At 38.7% G+C, this 20,934-nt stretch overlaps 1 protein-coding gene across 1 annotated transcript in view; it reads left to right on the top strand.

The window, feature by feature from the left end:
- Positions 1–20,934, top strand: part of CLEC11A (C-type lectin domain containing 11A) — a 404,688-nt gene that overhangs the window by 120,465 nt on the left and 263,289 nt on the right. Inside the window, exon 2 of the mRNA XM_044059398.1 lies at positions 15,740–16,058. Within this exon, the coding sequence (XP_043915333.1) occupies positions 15,740–16,058 (319 nt within the window). The remainder of the gene's footprint in view (positions 1–15,739; positions 16,059–20,934) is intronic.

Genomic DNA, 20,934 nt, shown 5'->3' with positions numbered 1-20,934 from the left:
GACTCTCTTCAAGAGGAATCTTGATGAGTGGATGGGGGGAGCGTAGGTTTACCCCGGGTATCACTTCTGTGTCACTGTTAGACAGAGGCACAGTATACTAACCTCAAAAAAGGGCATAGCAAAATTAATTTTAAAATGGGTGGCGAAAGCCAAACACACTCTGGCTAGGCTTATAAATGCCCTAGGGCAGATAGCCTAGTATGAACCTAAAAAATATTGGAATACCACTGTATAAAAATATGAAAAAACATGAAACATGATTCCCTCATACTAAATACAGTATATCTTACTTCTGCTTGAAATAAAAATATATAATTAAAAATCATTATAAAAAATCACAACACGTGAGTCCATGATATCCCACTAGTTAAATCTAATAGTGTTCTATTGAACAATAAATATATAATCCCTAGTGCTGATGAGATTAAAATAAAGTGAAAACAACAATAAAATAAAATAGAATAACTAATGCTACGCCCTATCTCATGAGGCTCTTTAATCTCAATATGCAAGACATAGACAACCTATCGTTGATACCCGGGTGGTGGCAGGCATCCAATCTTAGTTGCCATAGCAGCTGTCTTCCCTCTAAAATGAGAGAATCAGTAGCACCCCTGCCATCCAATCTAACATGATCAATGATAGTAAATGAGAAAAGGTGGGAAGGATTTTCCTTTACGTGTTTTGCCAATGCATTTTCTACCTTAACTTTTCTAATTGCGTATGTATGTTCGTAGATGCACTCATTTAGTTTTCTATCGGTTTTGCTGATGTAGAAAACTGGGCAATGAGAACACCGGGCTAAATAAACAACTCCTGAACTGGTACAGTTGAATCTACCTTGAATAGTATATCTAAATTCTCTGATGACAAAAGATATGCCCACCATAATAAACTTACAATACCGGCACATGTTACATTTATACATGCCAGATCTTGCCAACATAGGCTCATACTGGGACTCTAAGATATTTTTTAGGTTTTTACCCCTCCTGAATGTTATTTTGGGGAATTCTCTTGCATTTGCTCTACACAGCCCATCTTGCATGAGATATAAATAATATCCTTTACAGCCACATTATATGTGAGAATAAGACTAAAGGGGTGGATTTTCTTGCTAGCTTTAACTGCTGGACTTGTATCCTCACTGGTATTGGAAGAATTTAATAAGGGAACATAAAAACCTGACACCCGCTTATTATGGACTTCATAAACCAAGTCCAAAATTAGATCAGCTGGGTACCCTCTCCTTAAGAAAAGACTCTCCATGAATTTACATTCATTAACAAAATCACTATCTCGAGTCACCATTCTCGCAGCCCTCACCAGTTGCCCCTTGATGATCGATTTCTTTTTGAGAGAAAGGGTGACCACTGCTAAATTGGAGATAGCTGTTAGAGAATGTTTCTTTGTGGTGTATTCTAGCTATGTAACTATTAGTTTCCCTCTCTTTAGAAAGATCAACGTCCAAATAAGAAATTCTGTCACTTTCCACGTTGAAAGTGAATTTTAAAAAATCAGTAGAGAGTTGAGGTGCTTTAAAAGTAGATCCACTGTAGTTATTTCTTCTTTTAGGATGATAAAAATATCATCCAAAAAGCATGTATACAACAATACCTTTTCCTGAAACAGAGGATATGCAAATACATATTCCCTCTCCCAAAATGCCATCATCAAGTTCGCTACACTAGCACTGCATGGAGGAACCCATAGGTACCCTGATTTTCTGTAAATAGTATTTGTTGTTAAGGGATACATAATTGTTGGATAAAATTATATCCAGCAATTCACTGACCAATTGTATTTCCTCCTTGGGTGCTCCTTTAAAATTCATCAAAATCGGAATCCAATCCAGTGCCACTCTATGAGGGATAGAAGAATATAAATCCCCTCATTCTATAAGGGGTTTGATGTACTCTTGACAAAAATGACCAAGAGTCCTTTGAAATCTGAACTTCACTCGCTATATATTTCTTCAAAATAGAATCAACCACCTTAGCCCCTGCATAGGTTATGCTCCCTCTAGCACTGACCAACAGGCGCATTGGGGGGTCTTCAAGCTTTTTGTGAATTTTGGGAGAACCGAAAATTAAAGGAGTTTTAGGTGCTGGTATAGATATGTAATTAAATAAATAGGTTCATATGTTCATAGGTAGATACTAGGCTATCTGCTCTAGGGCATTTATAAGCCTAGCCAGAGTGTATTTGGCTTCTGCCTCCCTATTAGATTAGCCTACCGTGCCTCTGTAAAGTAGGTCACAGAAGGTACCCTTTTAAGATTAGTTTACTGTGCCTCTGTCTAGCAGGGACACAGAAGAGATCCCGGGGGTGAATTTGCGATTTCCCATCCACGCGTCCAGATTTTGCTTGAAGAGGGTCAGCGAGGGGCTATGTCTAACATGAATTGGGATTCTATTCCAGAGTGAGGGTAGCCTCTGGGAAATGAATCTGTCCCTCCAGCATGACCTATTTATTTTTGTGCTGAGGTTTAAGTCCCTGGAGCGTGTAACTCTAAGGGCTTGGATTTTTTGAGGTGGAGCATGTCCATTAATTCTGTGTTTGACATGGCTTTGTACGTCAGGCATAGATCACCTCTGAGTAGGTGGTAAGCAACTGAGCAGAGCTGGAGTTTCTTTAGTTGAGCTGCATAGGACATCTGTTTGTAGCCCATGATCCTCTTGGTGAGGTACTTTTGGGGTCTCTCCAGTTGCTGCAGGTGTCGGGTAAGGTACATCCCAAAAGGGGCATTGTATTCAATTATGGGCCTGATGAGTGACTAGTAGAGGAGCACAATGACCTCTCTTGATCTAGATGCGAACCCTTTCGTGATAAGGTGGGCTATATAGAAGGTCTTTCTAACCACTTTGGCAATGTGATTATCAAAGGAGAGATTACTATCTACGTTGGTCCCCAAATCTCTAATTACTTCTTCCGTACTTAATGGATTACCACCTATGTGGTAATTTGTGGGCACCTTGTTTTTCCCAAAGGGGATGACTATGCACTTTTTAGCATTTAGCTTGAGGCCGTGGCTCTGGCACCAAGCATCCATCTCTGTGAGACCCTTTTGGAGGATGCTTGTGTCAGCTGGAGATTCGATTATGGCCCTCAGTTTGCAGTCATCTGCGAACTTTGTCAGCCATAATCCCCCTGTGTTACCCTGAACCTCAGAGAAGTATATACCGAACAAGAGAGGTCCCAGAACTGAGCCCTGTGGGGCACCACTTGTAACTGGTTTGGATTCGGACATGGCACCTGCAATTCTGACCATGTGGGTTCTATCTCTGAGCCAGTTTACAACCCATCTTGTGATATAGGGGTTGATATATAAGCTGGTAAGCTTATTTATGATGCCTGAGTGGGGTATTGTGTCGAAGGCTTTTGCAAGGTCCAGATAGGCTGTGTGGATGACCTTGCCCTCATCTATGGCTTTGGTAACTGTTTCAAAGAAATCAACTAGGTTTAAGAGGCAAGATCTGCCCTTAACAAAGCCGAATTGGGTAGGGTCCAGTGTCTGGAGGCTCCCAATGTCTTTGTTTATGAGTTCCATGATAATATGGTCTATAGCTTTACAGACCAGACTAGTCAGGCTTATGGGGTGATAGTTCCCAGGGTCTATTGTATTATTAATAAACATATCATTATAATAACCTGCAATTCTAGCAATGCCTATATTTAACTTGTTCTTAGATATTTCCTTGTAAGTATCAGTAGACAAAATATCCTCCATTCTCCTGATATAATCACATTGGTTCATCACTACCAAGCCCTCCCCCTTTATCAGGTGCCATGACTCTAACTGGTGCTTTACAAAGAAGATCCAGAAGATCTCTTTCTATCTTACTAATGTTAAACGTTACATCATGGGATAAAGAGGGTGTGCGTAATAGATGATGGATGTCCAGTTCACAAATCTGTTCGAACACTTCAAATGATGGACATAAAGGAGGATTATAGGTACTAGGGATGTTAAAAACACCCAAATCTCTACATATACTCATGTTCCCCATTTAGTAACTGCTTGTGTGTGTGGGTATAAGCATAAAAGTGTATGTACATTTATATAAAAATATAAGCAGTACACACCCAACAACTTAATACATATATTCTGCCTAATTATGTAAATGTACATATATTTTTATGCTTATACCCACACACACAAGCAGTTAATAAATGGGAAACATGAGTAAATTTATTTATTCACTGATTTTTATGTATTTTATTTATATTCATCCACATGTTCTTGTTTTTACATTTTGTGCATGTGGTTTTTAAACAGTGTTCTTCTGACTTCAGCAATTAACTAAGGGCAAAACTTAACCATAGTAATTAATTGATTGCTGAGTGCTGAATTAACTTTCAGTGGTAGGATTGGTTGTTTTAGTAATGAATTAAAGTATTTAAGTGCTGTTGTTGTTTGAATGAGCTGTCTGATGAAGCAATGGTTACCATTGCGAAAGCGCTCACCATTCTGTATTAAAAAAGAAGATCTTATTTTGTCGTGGTTCAGCTTCTTTATTCCAGCTACCTTCCTACTGGGCACCTGTGTTTCAACATTTTCAACATATGGGCTGGTTTGGTTTTATAGGTTCTGTAATGATTTTCACAATGTCCTGTTTTTTTTTTAACTGACTTGCTATGACTAAATGCTTAGTAAATAACAAACCCTGGATTGTTAATCAGTAAGTCAATTGCTTACACAAGCATTTTGGTTTGCTATCATTCTCTCTACCACTGTATTGCTTGCCTTATGCTAACACCGCTTTCTGTTTTTAAATTATTATTAGTTGCCGTAAATGAGATACTGTGTAGCTGGAAATTCTGTTATATGTGGCTTCTAGAATAGATTTTTATATAACCATCTAAATGCTTTTGTAAATAAATTGATTTTATTCTGTAAAATTGCTGAGAGTTATATTAATAAATAACTGTAGCAGAGTTAATAAGGTTATACTGCAAACTTCCATAATTTTGATTGAGTTTATGTTGCATGGCCCACATTTATTATGATTTAAGCTGTCAACTTAAAGTATGCATTTAGAAAGTTTTTGCTTTTAACCCAGTAGCTTTCATTATGTAAGTTTCAGTAATTATTGCAATCTGTTGATCTGGGTTTTCAGGCTGAGCAGCTGTGAAGAGTCAAAGGCATTTCATAGTGGGGCGGATAGAAGAGATGAAATAGCAAACTTCGGAACTGTAACCAGTAACATGAATTGTGGTTGCTTTCAGTATTTAAGTTTGTGTAATGCTTGCTTTTTGTGGGTGTAATTGGAATGATCTTTAACCTATAAGACTGTAGTACAAGATATTTAGAATAAAAAAATGTATTTTTCTATTTTTTTGAAGTGTGTTAGACAGAAGATCTGCTCCTGTTGCAAAATTGCATAGGTGTTTTCCTTGTTCAGGCACTTCCCACATCATGAATTTACTGTTCTGACTCATCAGCTCTGCCCTTTAGAGAACAAATTGCTTGTATTCTAAGAATTTTTTTTTTTGGGGGGGGGGGGGCATTAATGGATATGAACAGTATGCATAGAGTATTCAGTACTTTTATAGCTGTGGCATTCAGTATCATTGCAGGGCTGTGGCCACATGTCTAAAAAATGTGCAAAGTAAATGGAATTGCGGAGGCAATTGTTTAAATATGGGCACACTGAAATCAAATAATAGATGTTTGGGACAATGTTCTCTTTTTGATGAGAATCTTGTACACATTGTCACTTTGTTGCATGGTCAGGTTGATTATATTTTCTTTTGGTATCTGTCCCACCATGCATTAGTTTCCTAAATGCATTGTAATTTGTTAATCTCTTCAGAATTATATGTGTATGTGTGCGTAATGTGTAATTTCTGGCCTCTCTTTTTCCTTTTATTATTCATTTGCAAGTGTTTTGTATTTTAATATCTTTTAAGAAACTCTCACAAATTGTCTTTATTATAGTCTTCAAACATTTCTTCATTTTGAGTCCTCACAAGGTCTAAGGTAGCTGGAGACTCTGTCCCATATGTCGAGGATAAAATGAAAATTGACAACATCAGATAAAGAAGTTATACGGTCACCTTAACGTTCTATCTCTGTTGTCCATTTTCATTTATCCTTGCCTCCCCTTCCTCTTTCCCCCTGCCCTTGATGTTTTAGGTGGAATGGATAATATATATTTTACTTATTGTTATTCTTATTTGGTTCCAGATATGGTCTCTATGAAGGCTTTTGAGATTTTGGGTTTTTTCTTGCTGTCTGTCTTCGATCTGCAAACTTGATCTGAGGTGAATAGGAGAGGAGCATTGTGGGTAAGGGTTAAGCTCAAGAGTTTTGGGCTGTTGCGAGCTGTAGTAACTGCTGAGTCGGTCCCAAGGCTCAGAACTGAACCCATATGTTGAGGATAAATGAAAATGGACAACACAGACGAAACATTATGGTGACTACATAACTGCTTTGTATGTGAAGGGTTAAGAGTCAGAGGCTCAGAAGGAAAATGTGAAGGAGTGTAATGGACAGAGAAAGGTATAGAGGGAAAGAGAATGTGAGTGTGGTAGTAGGAGGAAGAGTAGGGTGTAATGAAGCCGGATAGCGGGAAGTGTGCTGTGACTGTAGTAAGTAGTGCTAGTGGAGTAGTATTGGGTAGAAGTGGAGTGTTGGATGTAGGTGGTGCAGGGAATGGTTTAGTATTAACCATAACTTGATCCATTTATTGTGATACAAGCATTCATACTGCATCATTCTCTGTAGTACAGACTTCATTTTGTACCACTTTCTGGGGTGTATGCAGTATAAACCAGGCCTAGTACCCTTTTTCATATCACAGGTTCACATCAGAGTATTTCCTGTGGCAGAAATCACATGCAACATTCTTATTATCAATGAAGTAAAAGTCATACCTTAAACTATGTCTTGTGGCATAAGCCACACCCTACACATTCCTTGTAGATCAAATCACACTTTTAACAATTGTTAGTTAAGTTACATTCACTAAGGCAAAAGTAATATTTATGGTACATATATATTGGTGGTATAAAGTGGTATAAAACATAACTAAAATCATGCCTTACACGGCAAACCACCCAACGCTATCCCTTTATCACAAACCACACCTTTAATGATTTTATGTGGCAATAGCCATACAATGTGCTATTCCATATTGATGCATGCCGCACCATAAACCATTTCATTGTGTCAGAAACCGCACCACATGTGCTCCTTTTAGCAGAAATTATACAGTACATTTGACCATATTTGGTGATAAAAGCCACATCCTCACTTCTCTCGGCTGTGGTACAGTCAACACCTTGTAATTCTCCATAGAGGATAGGTCATATTTTACATCATGCCCTGTATGAGCAGTCACATCTGATGCCAATCCCTACATTACTAGCTATACTTTGAACATTTCCTGCCCAACAAATCATATTCTGCACCTTCCCTGATGTTACAAACAACACCATGAAGGCCTTCCTGTGCTACAAGCTGTACTGTATACAGTTCCTGTAAAACAAATCACAACATTAATCATTATTAACACTGATTTATGAAGGCTCACCATTCCCACAGGCACAAACTACACATTATGTTTTTTTGGCACTATAGACAGAAGTTGACATTTTATATTTCAAACTATACCCAGCTTTACTCCCTGTGCCAGAAGTTATACCCTAAACCCTTCCCTGGGACAAAAATCACTTTATACACTGTCTTCATTAGTATAAACCTTACCTTGACCTTGTATTATTTATCTCGTGCCACTGGGAAAGCTCTGAAGTATAGCTACATCATTTAATTCTGCCATTGTTTCATTAGTTTGCAATCGGCATTTCAATATTTCAGTGAAATTAATTTTATAGATTTTAATTAAATTTGCTATTCCAATCTTCCGTGTTTTAATTCTGAATAAAGTATCAACTTAAGGACATATCAGTATTTTCTCCAGCGATCAATGAGCTGGTAAAGCAGTTAAAACAAGAATAGAAGTTAATTTCAGATCTGAGTTAAATGATACATTAACAGAAGAAAGAGCCAGCACCTTGGAGGATTCAAACAAAACAAACTTTATTCCAACTGAAACTAGACCGCTTTCAGCAACAAGGCTTTCGTCAGTAGTACATTAAGCCATAATGGTGGATTCAAGTCTTATATACTGTCATAAAAGAGTCATATGACATCACTTCCTGTGTATATAAAAGAAATATATAAACAAAACACCATGTCATCTGGAATGTTCAAGTAAGACTAAAAATATATAGACAGATTGAGATCTGACAAAATAATAGTTATGCAGATATGTATCAAAAACATGAATCACTAGACATTTTATATCAAAAATAATGAAGAAACTTATCAAATATGGTACATCTGAATACAGATGTATCTGTGATCCAATGGTATATTACAGAAAGTTAAATGTTGATACATAATCCCGCATATACTGTAAATTCAGAAATTAAATTATAATTTGTCATTTAATCCCGGTGGGAAAAGACCACCAAGTTTAATAATCCATCTTTTTTCTTTAGCATTTAAAATTTCATGCCAGCCCGTTTTGAATGTTCGATTTCCCTTGATATGATCAATAATAACAAAAGAAAATTTGGCTGTCTGATGCTTGATGGAATGTCTGTAGAGTGCATTAGTCAATCTTTTGTTTCTAATATCACCCAGATGTTCCGAAATCCTAATACGAAACTGTCTGGATGTTTGGCCAATGTAAAATGCCTGGCATGTACATGTTGCAAGATATATTATCCAGTCTGAGCTACAGTTGCCAAAGAACTGAATATCATATATTTGCCCGGTGTTTTTGCTAATGAAACTGGTTGTTTTGAAAATGTGACTACAAAAACTGCAATGTCCACATGGGTAGATGCCTGTAAGTTTATCACCAGTGAGTGTCCTTTGTGTAAATTGTTCCTGCGTGTCTCTGGTTCTTTTGTAATGAGAAAATAATGAACCAAGTGTTTTGCCTTTTCTATAGGAGAAGTAACAACGTTCCCCCAAATAATCAGACAAAAGGGAATGAGAATAGAGTATGTTCCAATGGTTATTAATGATGTTAACTAGATGTCCACTATTTCTGCCATAGGTAGTCACAAATCTACATAAATCAGTATCCTGATTTTTGGAACGGATGTTATATTCAAGAAGAAATTCCCTGGATTTGGTATGGCTAAATTTAATAGCTGAATCAATAATCTGCGGGGCATAACCCCTAGATAGAAATCTGTTGGTTAGATCCATTCTTTCATTGTTCAAGTCATCAGAAGAAGAGCATATTCTTTTAATACGCACAAATTGAGATTTGGGTATATTCCTAATAATATGTTTAGGGTGATGACTTGTCGAATGCAGTAGAGTATTGTACTGTGGGAATTTCCTGTAAATTGACATTTTCAGTGTATTGTCAGACTGCCTTGTCAGGTAAACGTCCAAAAAGTTGATTTCATTGAGATTACACTCCACAGTAAATTCAATACCCCAGATGTTACTATTCAAATGTGCAATAAATTCCTGGAGGTATTCCTGACCCCCTTGCCATACTAACCAACAGTCGTCCAGGTATCTCCTCCATATGTCCATCTCTGGTAAGTATATATTATGCATGGGATCATAAATAATCTGTTCTTCAATATATCCCATGAAAAGGTCAGCATAAATGGGCGCAAAGGATGCACCCATAGCTGTACCTTGTAGCTGCCAATAACAATCTTGCTGGAAATAAAAGACATTTTTCGTAAGAATATGTTCAACCATGCATAACAATAATGTATTCATCCCAGGGGGGTATAAGTTGGATTTGTTTAGCCAAAACTCCAAGGCCATAAGGCCCGCCCAATGTGGGATGCTGGTATACAGGGAGGATACATCAAGAGTGCACAATAACCAGGATGGCTCCAGTTCAGTTTCAGAAACAATCTGCAAAAATTCAGTCATATCCTGGATTCTGGCCCGAACATATGTTAATAGAGGTTTCAATTTGTCTGTAAGGAAAACCGATATAGGTTCAGTGAGTGACCCAATACCGGAGACAATTGGTCTACCTGGAGGCTGGTAACTGGACTTATGAATTTTGGGAAGTAAATATAGCTGTTGTTTAGCAGGATCCTTAACCATTAGATGTGTTTTTGTTTTTTCAGAGATGATACCGGATTCAACTGCTTGTTCCAAAAATTCATTAATCTCTGATTGAAAACTGGGTGTAGGATCTATATCCATCTTCATATAATGATGACGATTATTGAGTTGTCGAAGTCCTTCATTGACATAAGAATCATGATCCATAACCACAACTGTGCCCCCTTTGTCCGCAGGGATGATCACTATGTCTGTATTGTTCCTAAGTTGTGTTAGGGCCAATTGTTCTTTTTTGGAAAGGTTGTGCTTCATAAAGTCACCTGAACCATACTGGAAGTGTATATCTTTGATCACTGCTTGCTGGAATACAGCTACATGTTTGTCCATCGGAGGATTAAATTTAGATTTGTGAAACCTAAAATCAGATGATCTTTGAGTGTCATCACTGTGATCCTGTTGTTTAAAGAATAATTTTAAATTGATCTTCCTACAGAACTCAATGGTGTCACTAACCATGGAACTTTCATTAATGAGAAAACCAGGAACAAAGCCAAGGCCTTTATTAAGTAAAGAATATTGTTCAACAGTTAAAACATGTTTTGAAATGTTCAAAACATTAGTACAATAGTGATTTAATTCACTATTGATAGAAAGAGCTCCTCTAAGTTTGTGACCCCTGTGTTTTCTACCTGCCCGGTGTTTGTGCCCCACCGGGATTAAATGACAAATTATAATTTAATTTCTGAATTTACAGTATATGCGGGATTATGTATCAACATTTAACTTTCTGTAATATACCATTGGATCACAGATACATCTGTATTCAGATGTACCATATTTGACAAGTTTCTTCATTATTTTTGATATAAAATGTCTAGTGATTCATGCTTTTGATACATATCTGCATAACTATTATTTTGTCAGATCTCAATCTGTCTATATATTTTTAGTCTTACTTGAACATTCCAGATGACATGGTGTTTTGTTTATATATTTCTTTTATATACACAGGAAGTGATGTCATATGACTCTTTTATGACAGTATATAAGACTTGAATCCACCATTATGGCTTAATGTACTACTGACGAAAGCCTTGTTGCTGAAACCGGTCTAGTTTCAGTTGGAATAAAGTTTGTTTTGTTTGAATCCTCCAAGGTGCTGGCTCTTTCTTCTGTTCATCTACCTAACTTATTTGCCGTGCACCAGCCTAACCTGCTAGCTTTCTTCTTGCTACATGGATACTTAAATGATACATTGTATCACTTGGTTAAATTAGTTGAAATAATTTATATGTAGACAGTAATGCATGACAAAAGAATTAGGACTGCTGAATGTTAATACACTGACATATTAAGATGAGAGAAAATATGCAAAATCCATGGGTTTTTACCTTACTTTACCAATTGTACACCTTCAATGCTGATTATAGTTAGCTAGGGGATGTAGTGGGCTTTGCCTCCCCTGAAAAAATAATGTGTTTAATCTGTTGCTTCATGTTCATTTGATAATTTGATTTAGAACTGCTGTGCATTAAAGAGTTGTAAAGAAAAATTGCTGGGGTAATATAAGTTATAATGCCAGCAGCCAAGTATGCTGTCCATCTTGTCTGGCCATGCATTGTCTGCCTAATGCATGGGTGAGCTGAATTAATTTCAAGCAAAGTGTTAGGTACTCTTGAAGCACATCTTGAAGTCAAATAGATTGCAGAAAAATGGTTGTCTGCAAAGACAGCACTACTGAAACACCTGACATTTTCAGACTTGTAACTATGAAGCCCAGAGTAGAAATACTGAATGAGTAAAAATATGGACTTGTATATGCCAGTTCCAAGATAAATTTTTCTTGCAATATTTCCTTTTCTATGTGGTATGGCAATCTCAGATTGGTATGTATTAGTTTGGAGGGTGTGTGGAAGGTGTGTCCACTCAAATGAGGGGATGCAGGGAGCTTCCTCCTGCAAAAAACAATATTAAAGGATGAAAACTGATGATGTTCATCATATTGACCACTGCTGCAGTAGCCCTAGTTATGTGGGTTATATCCTGCCAAGGATATAACAGCCAGACAGCTTCCAAAGCTTCAAGGCACCTTCCATGCACCCAAGCAGCTTGAGCTGAGCTGACCAAAAGATAAGTTTGTATGCAAAGCTCTTCAGAGCTTTAGTGCTGATATAGTGTATACTCCTTTGAGGCTTTTTGAGGATCGACCGTCGGCTTGTGCTTTCCTTTGCTGGGAAGATAAGTTCCGTTTGGGTGAAAAAAAACTTCTATTTTCTTCATTTTGTTGATGTTTTATCACTTTCCTCTTCAGAAGAGTTATTTTAAAGCAAGTAGTGTTGTGTTTTAACAGACTGTCTTAACATTGTAATGTACTTTTAAATGTAGCGCTTGCTTTTTCTGTCCGTTTAAAAGTAGTGTAAAGTAACTGAAAACACTTTTTCTATTGAAAATTTGTATTTATTTTTTCTTTTGTGGGGTTGGCATAGTGTTTTAAAGTGCTTTTTACTGTGTGTTTTTTCTGTCAAAAAGGTAACTTTTGTGGGGTTGGCAGTGTTCACTGGCATTTGCTGCTTGTCTTCCATGTGAAAGAGGCACTATTTCTGGCTTGATCATGGAACAGACTAGTGGTCCCATGCTCAGTCCTTCTTCTAGCCACAAAAAGAAAGAGTTAAGCAAACAGCCTTTAACATCACAGCAGGCTAGCAATTTGCCTCAGCCACAGGTGGGTGACTCTGCTGTGGCCATTTTTGTCCATCAGACCACTCATCTTTTACCTTGGATCCCTCTACTGTAGCACCTACAGCCATCATGGACCAGTTGTTAGCCACATCCTCTGCGATTGCTGGGATTCCCTAAGTGGGCAAGGGAAAGCCACTGTTGTCTGTCCTGTGAGAGGAACAGGGAAGATTTCCTTGCTGAGCCCATCCCTAGGGAAGCAGCTCCTGCCATTAGTAACATGGTTGGACCCATTTTTATGGTCAAAAAGAAACAGAAAACCAAGCATATATCTACTCCTCCTCAAATTTCTTTGAATAGCAGTAGTTACTGGATCTAGCTCGGGGTTTAATTAAGGCTATTGAGCCATCTTGTAAACTAATTTCTGGGAAAATAAAGAAGAATTCTTATTTTTCTGAAGAGATTCAAGACTTTGAATCTGAACAGGAAAATTCAGGGATGAATACATTTTTCCCCGCTCAGATTTCTGATTCAGACTCAGAGGAGAGCTCAGTTTCTGATTCTTTCTGTGGGGATTTCTCTTTCTCTAAGACTAATGCTAGAATATGCTAGCATTTTCAGTGGGAGAATAGGGAGGTTTCTAAGTCCGTCAGAAGATACTATGAGTTGTTACAGAAGGATTTTCCAGAAACTACACATATTCCTCCTGTTCTAACTACTTCAGAGGATGTGTGTATTGCTGCTTGCCCCTAAAAAGGCAGATATGATGTATAAAGTTCCTCAATGTTTAAAATTTTATACATTATTCCCAAGCCTGACCCAGAAGTTATAGCTTTATTTGATCCCACTACTGCTAAGCACTTAGTAAATTCCAATCATTCTCTTTTTGATAAAGATGGGAACAAAGCATATACTTCTGCAACTTTGATTTTCAGAATTTTGAATTGTCAGGCTCAAATGTTAAAGTTTGTTCTAACAAATTGTGAAAGTTTGAGGAATGTTTTATCTGTGTTGTTCTTGTGAGGAAAAAATCTGCTTTAAATAACTTAGTTTCTACTACTGCACAGGTCACTACTCATTGTTTTCAGTGTGTGTATGACTCTGGTGATCTCTCTTCCAGGGCTATGGTCACTGGTAATGTAATGAGGAGGTTTGTATGCCTGCATTCTTAGAACCCCACCAGATGATGTTAAAAATGAGATTTTAAATTCTCTTTTGGATAGAAATTTAGTGTTTGGCCTCTCTGCTGCAGAGTGTGAAAAGTGTGAAGAAAGGGGCAAGCCAATCCAGGAAATCTCTTTATTTTTCAGCCCTTCTATCTCCTCATCCAATGTTGGCAAAAAATGAATAAATAGTCTCAATGAAATTCAGGTAAGCAGACATTTAAGAAGAAATGACAATGAGGTTCCAAAAGCAAGTCATGAACCTCCAAAAAACAAGGACAGTCCAACAAGTGTGAATGAATATTCAAGAGACCTTGTGACCCCCTCCACCTCTAACCCCTTTTTTCTTCCAGAAAGTCTGAATCTATTTTTCTCTTTGGCAATAGATTGTTTCAGATAAATGGGTACTGGAAATCATTCTGTCAAGGATCATGTATCGTCCATTTCATTATGTCTGCAATGAATCCTCTTCTTTCAATGCAGTCTTAAGTCAAAATGTTCTTGAAAGGGGTCTTGCATAAGAGGCCTCCAGGAAAATGTGTGGCCTGTACTTGAGATCTTAATTTTGTGTTAGAGAAACTAACACTTGCTCCATATGAAACAGCTAATCTGTCTGATTTGTTTTTGTAAACTGAAAACCAGTTTTGTTGAGTGCTCTTACCTTTGCAAGACAGATATCTGAGTTGCAAGCTTTTATAGCGAGTCAACCCCATCTCATTTTCCATAACAACAGGGTCTCTTTGAGGAGTAATCCTTCTTTTATGCCTAAAATGGTATCTGAGTTAACTTTAAGTCAAAATATCTATCTCCCCATTTTCTTTCCTGAACCTAAAAATGAGGGAGAAAGGATACTGCATATCTTGGATGTCAACAGACAACTCAGGCACTATCTTGACATTTCTTGTGAAGGTAAGAATAAGGGACAACCTGATTCAAAACAGAGTATTTTCAAGTGGTTGTTTAAGGCTATTACCTTTTGTTATACTCTCCATAACAAAACTATTCCAAGCAGGGTCAAGGCCCACTTTACCAGGACCTTGGCTTCATCCATCACTTTTTGGAAAGGGTTGGCTTCTATAAGTATTCTAGAAGCTATTTGGTCCTCTGCACATACTTTTACAAAGCACTATAAGCTTGATTCCTTCTCTATGGCCAGATCAAGCTTTGCTAGAACCATTCTCTAGGGCCTTGGGGACTCTTCTCCTTCCACCTCCCTAATGTAGTTAGCTGTGGTAATCAACCCATATAACTAAGGCTACTGCAGTGGTGATCAGTATGATAAACAAAGTACAGTTGTCTAAGCTGAACATACTATAACCGTAGATGTTTAAATGATCACTGCTTCAGTAGCTGCTGCCTTCCTTCATCTCCTTTTTCTTTGGGGTGGGTTTCTGTGGCAGGGTGTGAGTATTTATTTTTTGTTGTTCTTAGCATTTTCCTTTCCAGGCTCAGCCTCCATCTCTCTCTGCTGGCAGGAAAGCTCTGAAGGGCTTTGCACCCAAACGTGTCTTTTTGTCAGCTCAGCTTGAGCTGCTTGACAGTTTATGTATGTGAAAGTTTACCCTGAAGCTTTGTAAGCTGGCTGGCTGTTATATCCTCACCATGTTATACTGTTATGGTAAGTTCATCTTACACAACGGTACTTTCAACATTTTCTGTTCACTTGCATTATCCTAGTTTATTTTTGTTGTAATTGTAGGGCTCACTGTTGAGTCTTGGAAATGCAAATGGGAACCAAAGCACTACACTGTGTATCTCTTGCTAATTATTAGAATTGCCTCTCCTGGCAGATACAGTTTTCACCTTAAATAAAAGTAAACACTTTGCATTTCCACAGGTCCCTCCAAAAGAGGTTCATCCTGCAGACAAAGACAAAAAGTATTTTCCTACTACTGTGCCAAGCAGTATGCTGATGACCGAAGCAAATGGAAACTTTACAGAAGAGGAGAAGGAAGAGGAGAAAGCTCCTCCAGAAGAACAGGAAGTGGAGGAAGAAGCTACATCCCAGCATGAAGAAGAAATTACATCACCGCATGAAGAAGAAGCTACATCATGGCATGAAGAAGAAGCTACAACATGGCATGAAGAAGAAGGAGTTTCAACTCTTCCAGATCAAATTGCTCCTACAACAGCACTGGATGACTTTTCCTATATCTGTGAGTGATATATTTACATGTATCAGAAATTAATGTTTTACATCACACTTCATAAAGTAAGAGTGTATGAAAAACTGATTTTCATTTTGTCAAACCACAGCTAAGCAAATGTCTCATCCAGTTTGTTTAAATGCTTATATACTCTTGTATCGTTAATAATTATATAGTTTTAGAACTAAGTACAAAGCCAGTGAAATGCCTTTAATTTTTATTTAAAGGAAACCACTCAGAGAGAATATATATTTTTCCATCATGTCTTAATAGTTTGTAGTTTAATACATTAGAATCACTTTAAGTGATTGTTACTATATTTTAATTTGCTGTACTTCAAAATAGCCATGATGAGTTAAATATACCATAACATGCTTTTTAGCAGCTTACACTTACTAGAAATCAGATTAATTCAGTTAAAATGAAACTGACACTCAGACCCATAGCTGGCTTATTTAGTACACAGTGGTGCTCCTCGAGCTGATGCACCTGAGCTCTAAATTGTCTGAGAAAAAGGTCCCTGTTTTGTTCTCTGACTTTGGCTCCTCACCTGCTAAGAGCACCAGGTCTTCTGCACATTTTGGGAAAAAAAGCTTTGTTCCTGATTGCAAAAGCCATATTCTTTGAGCTTCCACCCCTCCTGAGAAGTGATCACTGATGCTGCAAGTTATATCTCTAGGTCACCTTCAGTACGGTGTTCTGTGTCTACTTGTTGAGAGATAGACTGATGACCCAGTACTGGTGATGCAGCACCAGAGGTGTCAGCTGACACAGGCCGAGGTGACTGCAGCCACCCAACCACCTCTGCCACAACTGGATATGCTGAAGGATGAGAAAAAGAGGAAAACATTGGTACCAGCATATTGTACACATATGACAGAAAATTCACAGCCGAAAGGCAAACATGGCATATGCATTTCACTACTGAAAGAGTGGTTCCCATCTTCTTCGATAGCCTGCCATGTTGAGATCTTAGTCATCTGTTACTGTAAAACAAACTATGCATTCCTCACTACACAGGTACACCAGCTGACAGACTAGAAAGAGAGAAAAATGTTTACAGCACATGCCTGCCTCTTTCTTTTTACCATCTTCCTCCTTCTGCTGAAGCAGATCAAAGTCACATCATTGCAGGCTCCTGCTCACCAGAATTGGGGGTGCCAGTGGCATCACTCACTATCCTGGCAAAATCTTGCCAGGCATCAATTCTGCACAAGAGCATCATTGTACAGCCCAGAAAAGTCCTTGTGCAGGAAGAACAAGAATATTTAGCTCTTCTTGTCACACTATGCTAGAGTCCTATGGCTCACAGAATCTGAGGCATCCATGTCTAAACACTCTAATTCACTCAAAGAGCAAGTTAGTAGTCTCCACACATGGGTACATATTTGGAATCATGGAATGTGCAGTGTGGTGCTGCAGTTGGGCATTACTAGCTGTTGATAATGTAGTGCCACCCCACTATGGGTCTGGACAGTCTGTATGCTGAGCTTAGTGGTCACATTCTTCACATACCTCCTAAGCAATACACTATGAATGATTAGCACCATCCGTTGTGGACAGTGCATTGTATTCCAGTTCTGATTCAGAGACAGTGGTTTTAAGTGGTTTCATTAACATAACTACCACATCATTGGGCCCTTATTAGAGTGATATAAAATGTGAGCACTATTTTGTACGTGCAGAAATACAGACAAAAACTGTGAATACGGGACTTTACAGAGTCAGTCTTTGGAGTTGGATGTACAAATATAATGGAAGAAAACATGCCTGGTAATGTATTCCTGTAATCAACACCGTGGTAGATAGTAGTAACAGTTGAGACACATGTCACATGGTGTGTGTGAGTAGGAAATCAGCACAATGACATGGCACTGTCATGTCCAGCTATGGTGGTAGTTGTGTCACACCATGGGCATTGGGCATCTAGGGACAGACATGCCACAAGGGATATGATGACTCCTGAGGTAGTCCACAGAGAGGCCAGTCTGTGGACTACCTTGCATAGGCTGGGTGTGATAATGCATGCATCATTTTATTCTCTGTTGTCTGTGTCATGACCCATAATTGAGGACCACACACCAACTCTTTGTGTCATGATATATTGTGCATGCCTCTGCATTGCATATGGTATTGCTGATGCTGCCTGTTCACCCTCAGACTCTACACTCTGCTCTGCTCCTGGTCCTACAGTTATGTTAAGCCATGGTGCACTAGCTGTTTCCACAGTGCCATGTTATGCAATATGGCACACACCATGATGATTTTGCTGCAGGACTCAGGTGAATATTGCAGCACTCCAACTGACGCATCAAAACAGCACAAATGTCCCTTGATCCAAGGATAAAACAAACTCCTCCTCCCGAGGTAAGTATTCCTGCTCCTTCATTAATTAGGCTATCATAAACTGTGTAACAAAATGCTAATCTTCCTTGTGCATTCTATACATAGGTTCATAGGTGTGTACTAGGCTAATGGCCCTGGGGCCTTTACAAGCCTAGCCATAGGATTACCCTGGCATAGTGCCACCTGACCTTAGTTCCCAGTGCCTCTGTCGAGTAGAGCCACTGGAGTTATCCCTAGGGTGAATTTTCTGTTTCCCATCCACTCATCAAGATTTCTCTTGAAGAGGGTCAGCGAGGTGCTCTGCTTGACATGTATGGGAAGTCTATTCCATAGCATGGGCAGTCTCTGGGTTATGAACCTGTTCCTCCAGCATGTTCTGTTAATTGTGGTAATGAGGTTGAGGTCTCTGGAGTGTGTGGTGTGGAGGGATTGTGATTTCTTTAGATGTAGCATTTCTAACAGAGATGGGTCAGACATGGCTTTGTAAGTCAAGCAGAGATCACCTTCTAAGTAGGCGATATGAGACAGAGAACAGTTTGAGTTTTTCTGAGTCTGTCCATATAGGACAAGTGTTTAAGGCCTAGAATCCTCTTTGTGAGGTACTTTTGTGGCCTCTCCAGTTGTTGCAGGTGTCTAGTGAGGTACATGCCAAATGGGGCATTGTACCATATCACATGACAATAGTAAACCTGAACTTTACTAGCTAGTAAACCAAATTAAAACATATATTGGAGGAGTATCTGACAATACAGCTCTGATTTAGTAGAAATTATTCTGATTATAAGACCACTTCATCTTCCAATGCAGTTAACTCCATCTGACTAGTATTTTCTCTCCCTGTCATATCACATATATTTAGCTAATTGCTCAGAAAGCCTGCAATGCCTTTCAGTTTCTTCCGTTCCATTTTCTATCCCACAGATTATTAAGGTTTAGCTATCGTTCTTTTTCTATTTACATCTCATGTTGCTGGAGAACAAAAATTTTCTCAGCCTTCATGACATAGAGCAGACAATACACTTTCTCTAATTTTCACTTTTAATCACTAACCACAATTTTATATCCTAAAATTGCATAACGACTGACAATGCATAGGGTATGTGTAATTCAGAGATGCAGCTTAGCTGGACAAGGAGAAAATAGCACAGTATGCAGTGTATGCAGATGTCCACATGATGTGGAAATGAGGAACCTATGCAAATGAGGTGTGTGGAGTATGTGGATTATGCAAATGACAGCGAAAAATATGGTTGAGCAATTCAGAAACTTATAAAACAGGCACATTGTACTGAAAAGCAAACTTATTCTGAACACCATCATTTTATGGTGTACAGGTGAATGGACATAGTAAGAGTAACTGAGGATATGGTAGAACAACATGTTTCAGTGGCCAGTATTGGAACCAGTGGCCACATGCCGACATACTTTGGCATCCATACCATCACAGGAAGTACTGTCAGCACCATACATATCAACTCACAGATCAGCAAATAGTTCTTTACCACCATATGGAGAGTATGACCATATGGGACCTCAAGCAGCATCAAGGGTGATGCTTGTATTGCCCATCCTAGTTGACATAAAGGTACATTTAGCATTAACCATCCTAGCTACAAGCTCCTGCCTTCAGCCTGGCATAGGGGATAACTCCATGACTATGGTCCAGGTTAACCAGATTCAATGAGTGGTCCAGGAGTATGAGGTTCTGCAGAGGAGAATGAGTGTACCCATCCTAGGGTCCACACTTGCACCCTCTAGGCTTCTGAATATTGGCTAAAACATTATCCATCCCCTTAGAGCCTTTTTTAGGCAATTCCAAACTGACTCAACTACCAGCTTAACAAATAAAATACAAAGGAACCTAAGGGTGTTACTGGTCAGTGCTAGGAGCCTCAAAAAGAAACTCCACACTTTACAAGCTCTCCTCACGCTGGAGAATATAGACATCTGAGCTGTAACCAAGACATAGTTTAAATCTACAGAAAGTACTACTGCAGTGTAAGGCTTCAGTGCCTTCCACACATTTAGACTATCAGCTGCACAGACATGAACTAAAGGTGGAAGAATCTCGATAGAGAGGAAAATGAGACTGAATACGTGGATTACTGAAGCTGGCGCAGTACTGCATGTGCTGTACTGCTGTGCAATGGCTAAGCAAATTCTGAGTCATAGGACAAAGCTTTCAATTTATTGATCAGGTCTTTGTCCGCATGCTAAGCTATGGTCATGAGGGTTGGATTGTGAGCAACAGGATGAGATCAGAAATACACACTACAAAACTGAGGCTCTTTGCATGGGAGCTGTAGTCACTGCTCATGAAAGTGTGGAGCTCAGAAATTAAATGGGACCTTGGAGTACAACCAATGCTCCTCCATGTTCAGAGGAGTCAGATAAGATGGGTTTGAAGCTTGTGAGGATGCTTCCTTAGTGCCCCCCATGAGCAAGTGTACCAGTCGCAGTCCATTGGGATGAGGATCCAGTGCAGACTGAGAACATGATGGAGGGTTTATATCTCATAGCTTAACTGGGAGTGTCTAAA

The sequence above is a fragment of the Protopterus annectens genome, chromosome 17.part0 (genome assembly GCF_019279795.1).
Source record: "Protopterus annectens isolate FY-2018-M chromosome 17.part0, PAN1.0, whole genome shotgun sequence".
Classification (NCBI taxonomy): domain Eukaryota; kingdom Metazoa; phylum Chordata; order Ceratodontiformes; family Protopteridae; genus Protopterus; species Protopterus annectens.
This window is presented reverse-complemented; position numbering and strand designations above follow the sequence as displayed.